This window comes from Terrapene carolina, unplaced genomic scaffold, assembly GCF_002925995.2.
Source record: "Terrapene carolina triunguis isolate 2854851 unplaced genomic scaffold, T_m_triunguis-2.0 Scaffold111, whole genome shotgun sequence".
NCBI lineage: Eukaryota > Metazoa > Chordata > Testudines > Emydidae > Terrapene > Terrapene triunguis.
Window position 1 is genome coordinate 13,605,791 of NW_020664462.1, and position 16,776 is coordinate 13,622,566.

The following is a 16,776-nucleotide window of genomic DNA, read 5'->3' on the forward strand; positions in this document are numbered from 1 at the left end:
ATGTGGAGAACGTGGATTGATGTCTGGTCCCTCTCAGTCCCAAGAGCGATCAACCCCCTAAACAAAGAGCACAAACAAAAGCCTTTCCCCCCCCAAGATTTGAAAGTATCTTGTCCCCTTATTGGTCCTTTGGGTCAGGTGTCAGCCAGGTTACCCGAGCTTCTTAACCCTTTACAGGTAAAAGGATTTTGGAGTCTCTGGCCAGGAGGGATTTTATAGTACTGTACACAGGAGAACTGTTACCCTTCCCTTTATAGTTATGACAGCAGCAGTAACTTAAAAGCTAAACACAGTACTATAGATTCCCTTAGGATGTCCCCTATGGACACTGTTAGTAGATCACACTCTTCTGTTGTTCTCTGTCTCTCTCTCTCTCTTCCATTCTGTTCCTCTTCCCTCTCACCGGTTTTCACTCACGTACAGATTTTCCATTCTGGCTGAGAGCTCTTAGGGTTTCCCTGCTGTGCTGCCCTTTCTCATTGTGCTGAACTTTCAGAAGGTAGAAATCCCGTGAATGACTGATAAGAGGTGCGTCTTCCACCTGGGCTCAGTCAGGGCAACGGGGGACAAGTCCACCCACCAGTGGGAGCCTCCAAGTAAAAGTTAAGTTCAGATCTCCCCAAAGGGTCCAGCTTCCCTAGTTCTACTTAAGGATGGGTTCCAGACTTGTTGCTTCACTCTTGTAATTTTTGCCCTGTTGAGCACCTATGATGATTTTTACCCTTTCCATTCCCCTGTTTTCCCCCAATCTATCCTTTTTTCTGTCCCTTATGTTAATTATTTTGAAGTCAAAGTTGCTGTTGGTAAAAGTGGCTAAAGAGGGAGAGAGCAATAGGATGGAAAAGAATTTTACTTGGGTTTGGCAGAGGCACATAAGTTTGTCTGAGTCACTAGGTAAATAGTAAGTGTACTTATCTTCAGTATTATAGGGAATAATACACACCCAGTCTACATCCGAGCTGAAAACCCACCTCCACTTTCTATAGCTGTCTGGCTCCCTGTTGTCTCTACAGGTAATAACATGACTGTAGCAGATGTTAGTACTGGATGATCTTCAGTGTTGTTGTCCCGAGATTACCATTTTATTTATCTGAAAGTGTTATAGGAAGTCTTGAAACTAAAGCTCAACATGTCTCTTGCACACCAATGATTCCATAATATGATGAAATCTGAGGCCTGGACTACACTGGGGGCAGGAGGGGCGAGCTAAGTCGGTCTAAGTTACGCAACTTCAGCTGCGAAAATAGTGTCTTCACTGCAGTAGGTCGACTGCTGACGTTCCTCCATCAACTGCGCATATGCTTCTCGCTCCGGTGGAGTACCGGAGTTGATGGGAGAGCACTCGCCGGTTGATTTATCACATCTTCACTAGATGCGATAAATCGACCCCCGCTGGATCGATCGCTCTGGAGGTAAGCGTAGACATGCCCTGAGTGTTGTGAAGGGAGCAGTAGTCAAACATCCAAGGCCCACAGTGCAATTCTGGATACAGTTACAGTAATTTTACAGATGTGCTCAATGGTCTTATATAATTCTTGTAAAACTTCTTGATCTTTGTAAAAGAACATTTCTGTTGGTGACAGGTAGCTACAGAAAATTCACGGCATGCCGTTGTTCTTACCTATCTGATCTGCCTCATTTTTGCTCAATTAAAATTTCTCAGTAGTACCTTCTAGTTTTTTTGGTGGCTGCTGTAATCTCATCTGACCAGGAGGCTCGGATTGATTGCCAGCTCCTAAGATCTGTGCCCATCTTGGTCAGCAGGAGGGGCTCTAAGAGTAGTGCAGCTGGCATCCCCATCACTCATTTCTTTATTCCCTCCCGTTCTCTCATCTCCTGAGAGCAAATGTGTGGAAGCGGGGAGGGGTGAAGCGTTGGGAAAAAAAATGTTCAGGTTATGTGAGGGAGTTAGTACCACTTGTATTCAGAGATGACTGCAAAAGATCTTGAATAAATGTGTTTTAATATGATTAATTTAGATAAGAACGTAAGAAAGGCCGTACCGGGTCAGACCAAAGGTCCATCTAGCCCAGTATCCTGTCTGCCGACAGTGGGCAATGCCAGGTGCCCCAGAGGGAGTGAACCTAACAGGCAATGATCAAGTGATCTCTCTCCTGCCATCCATCTCTACCCTCTGACAGACAGAGGCTAGGGACACCATTCCTTACCCGTCCTGGCTAGTAGCCATTAATGGACTTAACCACCATGAATTTATCCAGTTCTCTTTTAAACTCTGTTATAGTCCTAGCCTTCACAACCTCCTCAGGTAAGGAGTTCCACAAATTGACTGTGCGCTGCGTGAAGAAGAACTTCCTTTTATTTGTTTTAAACCTGCTGCCTATTAATTTCATTTGATGACCCCTAGTTCTTGTATTATGGGAATAAGTAAATAACTTTTCCTTATCCACTTTCTCCACATCACTCACGATTTTATATACCTCTATCATATCCCCCCTTAGTCTCCTCTTTTCCAAGCTGAAGAGTCCTAGCCTCTTTAATCTCTCCTCATATGGGACCCGTTCCAAACCCTTAATCATTTTAGTTGCCCTTTTCTGAACCTTTTCTAGTGCCAGTATATCTTTTTTGAGATGAGGAGACCACATCTGTACACAGTATTCGAGATGAGGGCGTACCATCAATTTATATAAGGGCAATAATATATTCTCAGTCTTATTCTCTATCCCCTTTTTAATGATTCCTAACATCCTGTTTGCTTTTTTGACCGCCTCTGCACACTGCGTGGACATTTTCAGAGAACTATCCACGATGACTCCCAAGATCTTTTTCCTGACATGTTGTAGCTAAATTAGCCCCCATCATATTGTATGTATAGTTGGGGTTATTTTTTCCAATGTGCATTACTTTACATTTATCCACATTAAATTTCATTTGCCATTTTGTTGCCCAATCACTTAGTTTTGTGAGATCTTTTTGAAGTTCTTCACAGTCTGATTTGGACTTAACTATCTTGAGCAGTTTAGTATCATCTGCAAACTTTGTTTGTTGACCCCTTCAAAGAATTCTAATAGATTAGCAAGACACGATTTCCCTTTACAGAAACCATGTTGACTATTGCTCAACAGTTTGTTTTTCTATGTGTCGGACAATTTTATTCTTAACTATTGTTTCGACTAATTTGCCCGGTACAGACGTTAGACTTACCGGTCTGTAATTGCCGGGATCACCTCTAGAGCCCTTTTTAAATATTGGCGTTACATTAGCTAACTTCCAGTCTTTGGGTACAGAAGCCGATTTAAAGGACAGGTTACAAACCTTAGTTAACAGTTCCGCAACTTCACATTTGAGTTCTTTCAGAACTCTTGGGTGAATGCCATCTGGTCCCGGTGACTTGTTAATGTTAAGTTTATCAATTAATTCCAAAACCTCCTCTCGTGACACTTCAATCCGTGACAGGACAGATCTGGGTTTATGTAGTAGTTCTAATAGCCATAGCATCATAAGTCTTTTTAAAATAATGCATTAAATTTTGGCTGGACAATGGTTGTGAAGTTGACTGGAGAGCATTACTCACAAGTTTGACATAGTTCACATATAGTCATTGACAGTCTCAGGGTTTTTATGGGAGGAATGGTGCTCATGGGCCAGAATTCTGAGAATATCAGCTTTTTTTGAACTCTCATTCTGTCTTTAACTTCCACTTGGACATGCAACTGAGATGGTGTCACATTCCAGGGTGCAATCCAGGTGGTGTGTCACTGCCTGCCCTGCAACCTTGGATGCCTCACAATGCTTTGCTGTTGTAGCTCCCAACCTGCGCTGCTCACAAACAGCCTATCAATAATCAATATGAATGTCTGTCTATAGCCACTGCCCTAGTACAGCAAGTCTGATCCCAGCAGCCTGTCAGCAATATGCCAGCCACACTCAAGCAAGGCTGCTGGAAGCTAACTACTTGCAGGGTGACCCCCAACATGCCCCCAATGCTGAATTTTCCCCCAAAACATGGTCTGCACTGTCCAGCCCTCTCCTAAGCAGTTCAGGTATTAGAGGTTCATTACCCCTGTAAAAGATCAATATTCAACAGTATTCTGCTTTAACTGGAGTTACCAAACAGTTCAGTTTAAACACAACACTGGATTCATTTAGATTAAAAATAAAACAAGATTATTTATCTACAAAGAAAGAGATTTTAAGTGAATTCACGTATCATTAAAGTCAGAAATGGTTACAGAAAAATAAAGTTAAAATGTTTTCTAGTAGCTAAAACTTAACAAGCTAGACTTGGTTCAAGGTAAAAAAAAAAAAAAATCCTTACCATAAGTTCCCAGTAACAGGGATAACCAAATTCTCAGGCCAGGATCTCCCCCAGGATCAAAAGGCCGGTTCCTTTGTCATCTTAGGTGAAAGAGGGAGAGATGCTTTGGGGTGTTTTTGCCCCTCACTTTTATGGTCCGGTCACCCTTTGAAGTGCACTCTTCTGAGGATTACCCCTCAAAGCAAAGTTCATTCAAACAGTAATGAAGGTGACATGGAGTCTGGTGATGAAGGTGGCTCCATGCTCTTTCTGAAATACAGATGTGCATTGTCTCTTGCCATTTCTCCCTCTTTCTGTCTCCAGGACTCTGTTTACTACTTACATATAAATTGAGGTAAACGTACATTCCTTTGTTTAGGATAAACCCATTTAACAAATGCCTAGTCAGGGCTGTGTGGGTCTGAACATGTGCTAACATCATCATACAGGGGGAAGTAATAAGTTTACATATAATGTTGCTATGTACATTTCAGCATGATTTTATTGACCAGCAAGTTATTAGTTTTCAAATGATACCTCACAGGGGATATTTTGTACAAAGATTATTACAGTAGCATGTAGGTTGCTTTTGATCACAAATGGGCAACAGTGATCTCTGTTCACTGTTTAAGGTCTCACTTGAAAAATAGAGTTTCAGGGTGCAGTATCTCCCTGCTGCTGCACTATGGGGTCAGCATGAGGTGTGAATCTGTGTTCTGTTATGAGACTTGAGCTCTAGCTCCCAGCTGAACCATCCTGACAGCTAACTGAGTTTCTGGTAGCACATTCTGCTTCTGAGCATGAGTCATGTCTCTCCCCCAAGCTGTAAGATACTCTCCACAGTATGTGGCACATAGGAGTTCTACTTGTGCATATCTGTTGGAATGTGGAGGGTTAAGAACAATTATGGGTGGTGGTGAAAATTTTCCTCGGAAGTCTTCCAACATATCATGTCATTTTAAACCCTTTCTGAAGGTTGCTTAAAAAAAATGCACTGAATGATAGGTAGGTGGCACTGTCTGACCGTCATACTGTGCATGTTTTCAGGTCCAATAACCAAATATGGTGATTTGTGAATTACAAATGAGGATTTATTCTGCAGCAGTTCCCAGCTCAACTGTCCTCAGTTTTCTTTTCGGCATTTTTGGTTCTTCCGAAACTATGTGAAGCTTTGGAAATGTTATCGAGAATCTCGCTAATCTGTGCTTCAGCAAATAGAAAATCCACAGTTGGCAGTTTAATGGGAGTGCAGAGCAGGGAGGCTGGCAGGAGGGACCAGTGCTGGTGGTGATGCCATTAGGCATCTCTTGGCACTGAGTTTTGACTACAGAAGTTAAGCAACTTATTTCTATCTTTCTTCCTGTTACTCAGCGTGGGGCGCGCCATCCTATCAGTACTGTTGCCATAGTGCAGCCACTGCAGGAGCATTAAGGAGGAACCCTTCTCTTCCACTTCAGTGGCAGCTCTTAAGAGAGCCCATGTCACTTCTTTACTCTATGGCATTCAGCCCAGCTGTTGGGAGAGATTAAAGATGGCTGCTGCTATCTCCCTGTGCTGAGGAGAAAAGATCTCCCCATAGCTCCAACCTCCGCTTTTTCTCATCCAGTGAGAAGTGATGTGCATTCCCTTAGCGGGCTGTGAAGTGTATGACTACATACTGCACATGGATGACTAAAAATGGTGGTGATGGACACATGCTCCAAGTACAGTGTGTTCAGATGCTGCATAAAGTATGTTAGACTTGACTTACCCACACAGTCTGGGTCCTTTCAAAGCTTCTGCTTATGCCAAACTCTGTGGTGGTTTTACAGTTCTGACAAATGGGGACTAGGATTGAGCAATGCCCATTTTAGCTTGTTACAACTGGAATTTGACCCCTATTCATTGTTATGAAGAACTAGTACATGAACCAGTTACATCACCTAAACCTGTGCTGTTACAAATTATAAGTGAGTGGGGACTATACCCAAAACAAATGATTGTCTGCTTGTACAAAATGTAGTGTAAAAAGTAGGTTAAACTTTACATTATTGTTATTTGGGATGAGCTGAATTAATCTGTATGATCTTGGAATTAGCTAACAAATTGTTAAATTGATTCTGTGGTAATGTCTTAATTTATTTACAGTCTGATTGGAGACTTACTAATGACGTAGTCTGGTTACAGGCTTGACATACTGTGCCCCTCTCAATCATTCAGAAGAACAGCTGAGGTGACCCTCTTAAGGTATGATGTGGAGATGGAGGTGTCATTTCCAGTTGGGGTAGGCATATCTGAGCTAGCAGGCTAAAGATAGCAGTGAAGCTGTGACTGGACAGGCAGTAGGGCAGGCTGGCTGCCCCGAGTGCAATCCCATCTGAAACCCCAGGTGCATACTTGGGGCAGCCCGCAGGTGCTGCTACACTGCTGTTTTTAGTGTATTCGTGCGGGTATGTCTACCCGAGCTGGAAATTACACCCAAATGTTAAGTATGTACTGAAAATGTACTTTTAAGGGAATTTTAAGTCCTGCTTATTCATGTCTAAAAGTCAAGTTTAGTTCAGAAATACATTGTTGATTACAAGGCATCTTCCTGACATGCAGTGTAGTTGTAATAGGATTTTAATCAAATAATTAAAATATGGCTCCAGTTGTGACTCAATTTATTTACCTTTACCTCTAAATAGGTTATTTTCCTACATTGAAGATTTGGGAGAGGAACCAGTCTAGTTGCTTTCATAGATTAATTAAAAGAATAAGCAAACAAATATGAAGCTAAAAAAATCACTATCTAATTTACTCCTGACTTCCCCAAACTAATGAAATATAACACAATGCAATGATCAAATTAAGGTTACAATTGAAATTCAATCAATAGATCAGTAGTTCAATTTATCCAGCTCACCAATACAAAGATTATTAAATCAGTTTATAAAGTTAACATAAGAATTACTTCAGTGCTTCCCAGGGAATTAAGGAAGAATGCCTTTCTTTTAATCTAATAAATTGGGCTAAGAGTCTGCTAAAAGCAGAAGCGCTACAGCAGCACAGCTGCAGCTGTAGCGTAGATGCTTCCCACGATGACGGAAGGGGCTTTTTGGTCTATGTAGTTAATCCACCCCCTGAGAGATGGTAGCTAGGTTGACAGAAGAATTGTTCCATCAACCTAGCCGCATGGACACCGGGGTTAGGTCAATCTAACTACGGTGCCCAGGACATGAAATTTTTCACACCCCATAGCTAAGTAACTAGGTCAATCTAATTTTTAAGTGTACACCAGGTCATAGAATCTGGAATTCATGTGATTGTCTTAGCTAAGAACTAATTCCGGTGTTGTAAATAACTTGAGCTTGTTTCATATGCAAGGGGAGGTGGTCGGTTTCTTCTCTCTGTTAGTTGTAGACTTAAGGCTTGGCTCAGCTGATGGTCAGTCTTTCACTTCTTCTCTTGATGGCTGGTCCAGGGAAGATAGCAGGATACAGGTTCAGGTGTTGATGTGAGAGAATCCCTGCTTTCCTTCTGCATGGTTAGTCTTGTATAGGGTTCAGTGTCCCCTTGCTCTGCCTCAGGGACCATCCTTTTCCACTTAGAGATTCCAGTGTGTTGGCTATAGCTCATCATGGACCAATCATTTGGTTTCTTGATCTGAGGTCATAGTAGAAGATTCCAATCGAGGTGGACATTTTCTTGCAAAATCTGTTGCTGACCAGCAGCTGATGTCTTCGTTGTAAGTCAATAAAATCGGGCTGATATGAGGAGCTGGCAAGAGACTTCTAACTAATGGAATAAGGCACATTCTCACTTCGCTAAATATAAGTAAAGGTTAATTGTCAATTATCCTTTCACACACTTCCACTCTTTCCTTGTGACAGTAAACATGACATGGCAAAAGGGACTCAGAGGAGGCCAAGCCCAGGATGAGTGCATGGCCTACTCCAGTGTCCTTTCACCTAAAATCAGAGCTGCTTTAGCATTCCATAATATAAACTCCATTTAGCATTTGACCAAATAAAGTTATCCAAGCCCAAACTCAAGTCTGGCCCATGTTCCCTACAGCAAGGTACTGTCTAATCTTTTGTCTCAGTGTAATATTTGTGTGTGTAATTATCCCAATCATATTTGCTATTTGTATAGCCCTTTATCTTAAAACTGCTTTACAAATATTAAACCCCATAATGTGTCTGAGAGGCTGGTAAGTATTGTTCCTTTTAACGGAGAACTGAGACAAAGAAATTAATTGACTTGCTGAAGTCACATGTGGCTTCAACTGATTTTCCGTTGTTGCCCAGCAATAAGTCTTATTAGTGCTTGCATCAAATTTCTGTGGCATGTTAAGCCAGTTTTATTTCAGGTAATCAATAGGAAGGAGAGACCCATTTGACAAGCTTTTGAAAGTGAGAAGTTGAAACTCTGGTAAATATGAAAGGCAATGAAACCTGTTCAGCCTAGTACAGCAATGGCTGGGAGATGTCTCATCTGTACCATCTCTCAGACTTCAGTATCCCAGGGGGCGTTTGCTTAATATTAAAAGCAAGGGAAGCAAGTGTAAGGGGAAGTCTTTTCTTCCTGACAGTCACTTGAGAGCAGTGGTTTTCAACCTGTGGTCCTTGGACCTCTCAGTGTGGGCAGACTATGTCTAAGGTTTCCAAAGGGGTCCGCACCTCGATTCAAAATTTTGTAGGGGTCCACAAATGAAAAATATTGAAACCCACTGCTTTAGAGGGTAATATGTTCTCTACTTGGAGGGGTGGAGTTAATTTTCTTAGTTGTCCCTGAAATGTGAACTCACATGGGGCTCACTGTATTGTTCAGTCCATCCCGTGTAGCTAGTCTTGCATATATATGTTATTTGTCCGTTAAGGAAAAGCACGTTTTAAAACCCACTTTTTGTTTAGGGCTATCTTTTTGAAAAATAAGATCTTTTAACTGGATCTGTCTGGCTCCTGAGGGATATCATGACAGTGTCTGCAGTGGGTCCTGTGGTCTGCTTAGGTTTCTTCTGAGTCTACAGATTCTCCATGTTCAAGCACAATATTTTAAAAATCTTGATTAAAAGAACTGCCTGGATGAGAACAGCTGTTTAGACTTCACCTTCCCTGACAGGCTTCCTCTAGAAGGCTGAAGAATTCCAGGGCATGTCACTGTGGTGAAATGCTGAGGTTTTTAGTATGACCAATCTTTTTTAACATGCTTCACAGAAGTCTTTTGCTCTAGTAGTGGTTGGAATGTAATGCTCAGTTCTACCTGGTAAAATGTCCAAGACAATAGGGTTTTGGGTTTTTTTAATGTTTAAATTTTTTTTAGGAGGAGGGTGTTGGCAATTTGCTTTGCCCTCGATTTCTAGATGGTTCTGATGCTTTGGTTGAGTGACAAAAATGTATGCAGATTCCTTTTGCCTTGTGCACAAAAACGTTTTGGCTTTTGTTCTCCTGGGAGAAAACAGATCTCCTGAGTTCAGGCAATGTGTTGAAGCCTAGATGTGAACACAGCTGTCTTCTGCCAAGGCGGTCTTAGGTTTGGCCCAGCACTGGCAGCCACACATTTAACAGAAGAACTCTGAGAGGTTAACTAATAATCTATTAGTAAGTGTGATCTAATGTTTAAAAAAAAAATTTGGTATAGCAAATGCGCCATTAAAGAAATACTTAAGATCTGCAATAAATTTGATCTGGCTTGTCCAGATATTAGTTGAGATGATTCACTATTTTCCCAACATGTTTTAATGCCTCTGATGTTCTTCATGTACAACAGTGTTTACAGTCATTTAGAAATATTTTCTGCGTTCTGTTATAGTATATCCAAGTTGGAAGTACCTTCTGAACAATGTGTAATTTGCCACCTTAAAAAGTTTGCTGTAATAGCAACAGTAGCAGTGGGAGGATATTAGGTTTGTAGTTAGTTGCACACTTCCTTTCTACGAAGACCATTTTAAATCATGCGCTCTATAAGACTCTTACAAATCTCCTTCTTTTTTTTAGTTCTAGCAATATCGCTCTCACTTCGTCCAAGAAATCTACAGTTGAACTTGATTAAATCCTGAACAGAATTATTACTGTCCCTCTCTAGGCTATCTTCCAAGCAATAGATTTTGATGGCATCTTCTTAATTGCCATTTCATCAAATAAGTTCCAGTGGTCCCCCCCCCTTTTTTTTTTTTAAACCACCTCTGTTTTCCTTTTGCATATTGAACTTTTTCCTTTTGCATATTCCATCTGCAGCTAGTAACTCATCTAGACAGAGAGAAGACCTTGCTTAATTTTTCTGCACTTCATTTTGATATTTGCTGCAGCTGCTCTGGTTTTGATGGCAGATTCAAGGTTTTTTTATTTTTTATTTTTTATTTTTTTAAACTCTTTATTAATGTATATATATATTTTTTGCAAGGACCTCTTCTCCATAGCATTCTTTTTTTGCTTATGTTATTAAATGTAATCTGAATGAACCCCCAAGTCACACTTTTTCTGTCAACAGGACTTTATGACAAATGCCCAGATTATCATCATAAACAGAGAAGCAAGCTGTTCTTTTATTTTACAAGGGAAAACAAGGTTTTCTTCTATCCATTATTAAAATAACCCCAAGTAGTTAATTCTGCATCCTGCAAGATGAATGTTTATTACAGATGTCATGGACTCCAGGACTTTCTTTATTTAAAAAAAAATCTACATGGGGACTGGATAGTTCAAAGGATTGCTACAGGGAATCTTTCACTTCTGGTTCAGTGGCTGAATTCCAGTCTAGGTCTGTGGTGTCAGAAAACTTTTACCATCTGATAGAAGCTTGGTCTGCGTGAAGTGAGTGCCTGATCACATTTAGTAAAGCTCCTAGTATGTGGTCCGCACCACAAAAATGATTGCAATAAGTACTAATTGGCACCTTGGTTTGCAGTTGCAGCAGAGTGAACGGACACAGACTGAGTTTCTTTCTGACCCTTATGGAGCATGTCTTCAGTCAGGGATTAGACACCTTGTAGAGGTGCTTGCTGTGCCACTGCCTGGGCTGTGTTAGATACACAGGATTTAAGTTTCCAGGCTCCTGTTTGTCATCTTCCAAAGCACTGAAACAATTTCATTAATTCTCAGAGTTGCAGGACAGTAAGTGAATGTACATGTGATTTTTAAATGTCCTGTATTTAGTGTCTTAACACAATCCATTGGAGTGCACAGAACCAGACTAGTGGGCTTTCAATAGGGCCCTGAAAACCTAGGGCAGTACAAGACAATCAGGTATAGGTGGGCACCTTCTGAAGTAAGACACTTAAAGAAAAGAGAAGTCTGGGATATTGTACCTCTCTCTGTTATAGAGTTTGTTGGCCAGGTACCTTTGAAATCATGAAGTGGCACAAAACTCAACAGTAACTATATTTGGAGGGCTGGGTCTGAAAAGGTCAATTGGTTAATGAAATATGTAACTTGTCATTGTTGTTATGATTTCCCAAAACATATCATGACAAACCTAAAGCTTTATTTGACACCAAGAATAAAACTCCTTATCTGGATTATCTCCAGTAACTTTGCTGATGATGCAGTATAGAATACATGTGCTTTTATTTATGCAGCTATATTGCTTTTGCAAGAGGGTAATAAAAGTTTAAAAACACATTAAGAAGAAGTGGCTACCAGTAAGCAGGTACATGGAGCAGCAACATGCCATTTTAATGTCTGTTTTTCTCTTTTTAATCACATACTTGTCTTAAAACCCTGAAATGTAGCTCAAAGCTGGTATTTTTAACATTTTTTTTTGTCAAGCATAAAGTGAAATGTAAATAAACCAGTTCAAGAAAACTAACTTGCCTCCAAGTAAGACAGAGTTGCGGGCCTGCTGTGCGAGTGAGGGGGTGGGGTATTTTGTATATTTTGACAGCTTCAGAACAGTTCTTGTTGGGAAATTGACTTTTGCATGTAAAGGAAGAGTTTCTTGTCTTTGTCTTGTAGAATGTGGTTCTTTCAGGAGGATCCACAATGTTCAGGGATTTTGGACGTCGACTACAGAGAGACTTGAAAAGAATAGTGGATGCAAGATTGAAACTTAGCGAAGAACTCAGTGGTGGTCGGATAAAGGTGAACAAGAATTACAAATATATCTGTTACATGAGTGAGTGAAATGAATGTGAATGCTTTAAAGCAACTATTGCGTTAATTAATAGATTTCATTTCTGCATAAGAACCCAGGGAGCATGGGACATATGAGGGTAACCAGATGTAGAGTTCAGCTGCGTCTGCACCATATTAATAAAATTACGTTGTATGTACCATTAAAACAGGTGGTTAACCATACACCTGGTGTTGCAGTGGCAACCTGTTGTATTGCTTTATAGGAGACGTAGGTTAGCAAGCAGCATCAAGGGCCCCTTCTCTCAATGACAATGGAAACTAGGTGCAGAGTGATAATAGAACTTAATCTCTAGTGGGGAAGGGTGTGTCCATTGCAGTGCCCTTCCGTGTATGGTATAACTCAGGGCATGGAACTTCATTAACAAGTCCTGAGGAGGCACTGAGACCTGCTTTCCTGAAGGAAGGTGTGGATTGTGTGCTCTGCAGTGTGGGTGGAGGAACACGGGAGCTTCCAGCCCTGGGTAAAGATGTGTGCCTCTCGTATTCAGAGAAGAGACACTTGCCAGCAAAATAAAATTATATAATTGACTAAATTTGAACCATTTTACTTTCTAGCCCAAACCGGTTGAAGTTCAAGTGATAACACACCATATGCAGCGCTATGCAGTTTGGTTTGGAGGTTCCATGCTTGCTTCAACAGTATGTCTTCATGAAAATCTTTCTGAATTGTCCTTTCTGTGCAATCTTTCTGCCATTGGACATGTTTGATATGCATACCCAGTTTAATATGCTTTCACTTTGGTGAAATGGTACATGCTATACTGAAACTTAATCTTTACCCAGTTTTTAATTGGGAAAACCCCCCATTGAACCGATGAGTTTTATCTGATTAAGGACTTCAGAATTTGACCCACTTTTGAACTATCCCGTATTTGACATCTATAACATGGGATCACCCGAATTCCATAAATCAGTGCTTAAGAATTGCAAAGACTCTTGGGATTCAAGGCCCAATCCTAGCTTATTAATCATAAGAGAAACAAATACAAGAAAATTGGGCACAATTTATACTGACTTCACTAGACCCTCCCCCAGACAGATTTCCACTCATTAACTTTCATTTGATTCCCCAAAGAGTTCCTAGCTTGCTCTGCTCTTAAGGGGATAGCACCATGTCCCAGCATTATAGTCCAGAAAAAATAGTTATATAGATGATCCTTTACTGGTGTACAGATTTATTGACAGGTTTCTGCAGTTTTATGTTCTTGATTTATTTTTGTTTTTCCTTAGACAGAGTTTTTCCAAGTATGTCACACCAAGAAGGACTATGAAGAATATGGCCCTAGTATTTGTCGTCATAATCCTGTCTTTGGAGTCATGTCATAGCACTTATCTAATGGAAGTCATGGGTCAGATATCTTGCTGGTGAAGAAACTCTTCTGAAATGGAAGAAGGCAGCAGTTACTGTAAATACTGAAGCAAGAAGTGGACATTCATCTCTTGGAGCGTTTGGATCTCATAGTGCACTACATACGGCCCAAAACCATTTCAGTGAAAGCCATTTATGTGCCAACTACCTTTAAAGCCTATCCCTCTCTTCCTTCCTAAATGTGAGCGTCTAGGTAATAGACGAGTCTCTGTTTAGGAGAATGTGCAAAACACTATTGGAGTCAGTCTAGAAGATTACAGCATTGTCTTACTGCCTCTGGAAAGGAAAAAGGATTTAAGCCTTTCCCACTTAGGCCGTGATCCTGCAATCCAACCTCAATGGATGGATCGCTGCGCCTGTGTGGAGTCCCATTGACTTCAGTGGGACTCTGCATGGGTATAAGTGTCCACCTGCACAGATTACATTGCGGGATTGGGGCCTTTCTTTGTACATAAATGTTCTAAACTTGGAATACAAATGTATATTTCACATTATTTTCAAGTTGATGATGTTGGGAGGGTGAAATGCCGAGTTCGAAGCACAAACAGCTATCAGTGGCATGGAGTGATGTTACAAGTTTCCAATTGCGAGGCATGTACTGGATTTGTACTGGTGCATCTTGTTGGCAAAACAAAAAAAGATTTTTTTTTTTATTTTTTTATTTTTTTTGCCACATGTGTGCTGGAAAATGGTATTTTGTTTGAGTGACATGAACTTTAAGCAGTTTACTGGATTGTTTGAGATTTATTACAGCCTATATATTACTTTTTGTTATGTTTGAATTTTCTGAAGCTATTTGATAGACAATTAAATTTTGTTTTGGTGTTGGTGAGTGGTGTATGAAATGCTGCCTTGCACCGGTGAAATAAAAGCTGTTAATGTCTTTACAAATACTGTTGTAGTTTGATTTATAAATTCCTTTACCTCTGTTTTATGTTTGCCAAAGATGTGTTTTTAATTCCCAGGACAGCTTTCCATATGTTTGTCAATGTATATGATGCACCTATTGCAAACTGTAGATGTAGGTACATAATTATTTAAATCACTTACTTTATCGTCATTCTATATCTGTTTGAATGTATCGACCTAGGGTCTCAAAGAACTTGGCAAAAAACTCCCCTTCCACCTAGTTCAGGTCACCTCCTTAAGCAAAAGCCCGAGTAAATGGAAAGCCTGGGAACCAGGGCTTGAATGTCAATTAATTTGAACTGTCAAAAAATCTGAGGAAATTAATCCTGAAGTCAGAGGCCCTCCATTGAGAATGCCCTGCTTCCAGCTCCCACATGTGAATTCTAAAGGTTATTAGTAAAGTCTCTTCAGCTGGTCTCTACCGAGGTGGAAGGTGAGGATAGAAGTGGACACTTAGTCTTAGGGTATGTCTACACTACGAGAGTAGTTCGATTTTAGTTAAATCGAATATGTGCAATCGATATTAGAAAGTCGAACGTGTGTGTCTACACTAAGGACAGTAATTCGACTTTGTCAGTCCACACTACCAGGGAAAGCGTCGACATTGGAAGCAGTGCACTGTGGGCAGCTATCCCACAGTTCCCGCAGTCCCCGCTGCCCATTGGAATTCTGGGTCGAGCCCCCAATGCCTTCTGGGTAAAAAAATGTGGCGAGGGTGCTTTTGGGTAACTGTCGTCATCCGTCAGTCACTACCGCCCTGCCTCCCTCCCTGAAAGCGCCGGCGGGAAATCAGTTCGCGCACTTTTTGATCAGTGACAGCGCGGACGCCACAGCACTGCGATCATGGATCCCGCTGCGACCATCGCTGCAGTTGTGGCCGTTCTCAACGCCTCGCACCTTATCATACACCTTACCCTGAGGCAGATGCAGAGTAATCAGGCGAGGAGGCTACGGCACCGCCGTGAGGGCCTGAAGTCGGAGAGTAGCACAGAGCTGTCAGAAACCACGAGCCCCAGCGCCCAGGACATCACGGTGGCAATGGGGCATGTGGATTTTGTTGAACGGCGATTCTGGGCCCGGGAAACAAGCACGGACTGGTGGGACCGCATAGTGCTTCAGGTCTGGGATGAATCCCAGTGGCTGCGAAACTTTCGCATGCGGAAGGGCACTTTCCTGGAACTTTGTGACTTGCTGTCCCCTGCCCTGAAGCGCAAGGACACCCGCATGCGAGCAGCCCTGACTGTCCAGAAGCGAGTGGCCATAGCCCTCTGGAAGCTTGCAACGCCGGACAGCTACCGGTCAGTCGCGAACCACTTTGGCGTGGGCAAATCTACCGTGGGGGTTGTTGTCCTGCAAGTAGCCAAGGCAATCGTCAAGGTACTGCTGTCAAAGGTAGTGACCCTGGGAAACGCGCAGGCCATCATAGATGGCTTCGCTGCGATGGGATTCCCAAACTGCGGTGGGGCTATAGATGGGACTCACATCCCTATCCTGGGACCGGGCCACCAGGCCAGCCAGTACATCAATAGAAAGGGCTACTTTTCAATGGTGCTGCAAGCACTGGTGGACCATCGGGGACGGTTTACAAACATCTATGTCGGATGGCCGGGCAAGGTTCATGACGCTCGCGTGTTCAGGAACTCTGGTCTGTTTAGACGGCTGCAGGAAGGTATTTACTTCCCGGACCACAAGATAACTGTGGGGGATGTGGAGATGCCTACAGTGATCCTCGGGGACCCAGCCTACCCACTTATGCCCTGGCTCATGAAGCCCTATACTGGCGCCCTGGACACAGAAAAAGAACTGTTTAACCAGCGGCTGAGCAAGTGCAGAATGGTGGTGGAGTGTGCTTTTGGCCGTCTCAAGGGGAGATGGAGAAGCTTACTCACTCGCTGTGATCTCAGCGAAACCAATATCCCCATCGTTATTGCAGCTTGCTGTGTGCTCCACAATCTCTGTGAGAGCAAGGGGGAGACCTTTATGGCGGGGTGGGAGGTTGAGGCAAATAGCCTGGCTGCTGATTACGCCCAGCCAGACAGCCGGGCGATTAGAAGAGCCCAGCGGGACGCGCTGTGCATCCGGGAGGCTTTGAAAGCCAGTTTCAAGGCTGAGCAGGGTACCCAGTGACTTTTAAGTTTGTGGACACAGAG

At 42.1% G+C, this 16,776-nt stretch overlaps 1 protein-coding gene across 9 annotated transcripts in view; it reads left to right on the plus strand.

Moving 5' to 3' along the window:
• The window catches only part of ACTR3B (actin related protein 3B), a 46,109-nt gene extending 31,522 nt beyond the window's left edge, over window positions 1–14,587 (plus strand). For 5 of the 9 annotated variants that reach the window (XM_026652036.1, XM_026652037.1, XM_026652043.1 and 2 more), the window contains 3 exons: window positions 12,169–12,294; window positions 12,904–12,987; window positions 13,579–14,587. In XM_026652036.1, coding sequence (XP_026507821.1) covers window positions 12,169–12,294; window positions 12,904–12,987; window positions 13,579–13,674 — 306 coding nt within the window. In that variant the 3' untranslated portion in view covers window positions 13,675–14,587. Of the gene's footprint in view, window positions 1–423; window positions 1,236–1,261; window positions 1,286–12,168; window positions 12,295–12,903; window positions 12,988–13,578 lie in introns of those variants that run through there. The other 4 variants (XM_026652044.1, XR_003369802.1, XM_026652042.1 and 1 more) reach the window with 4 other exon arrangements.
• Window positions 14,588–16,776: the final 2,189 nt, after the last annotated feature.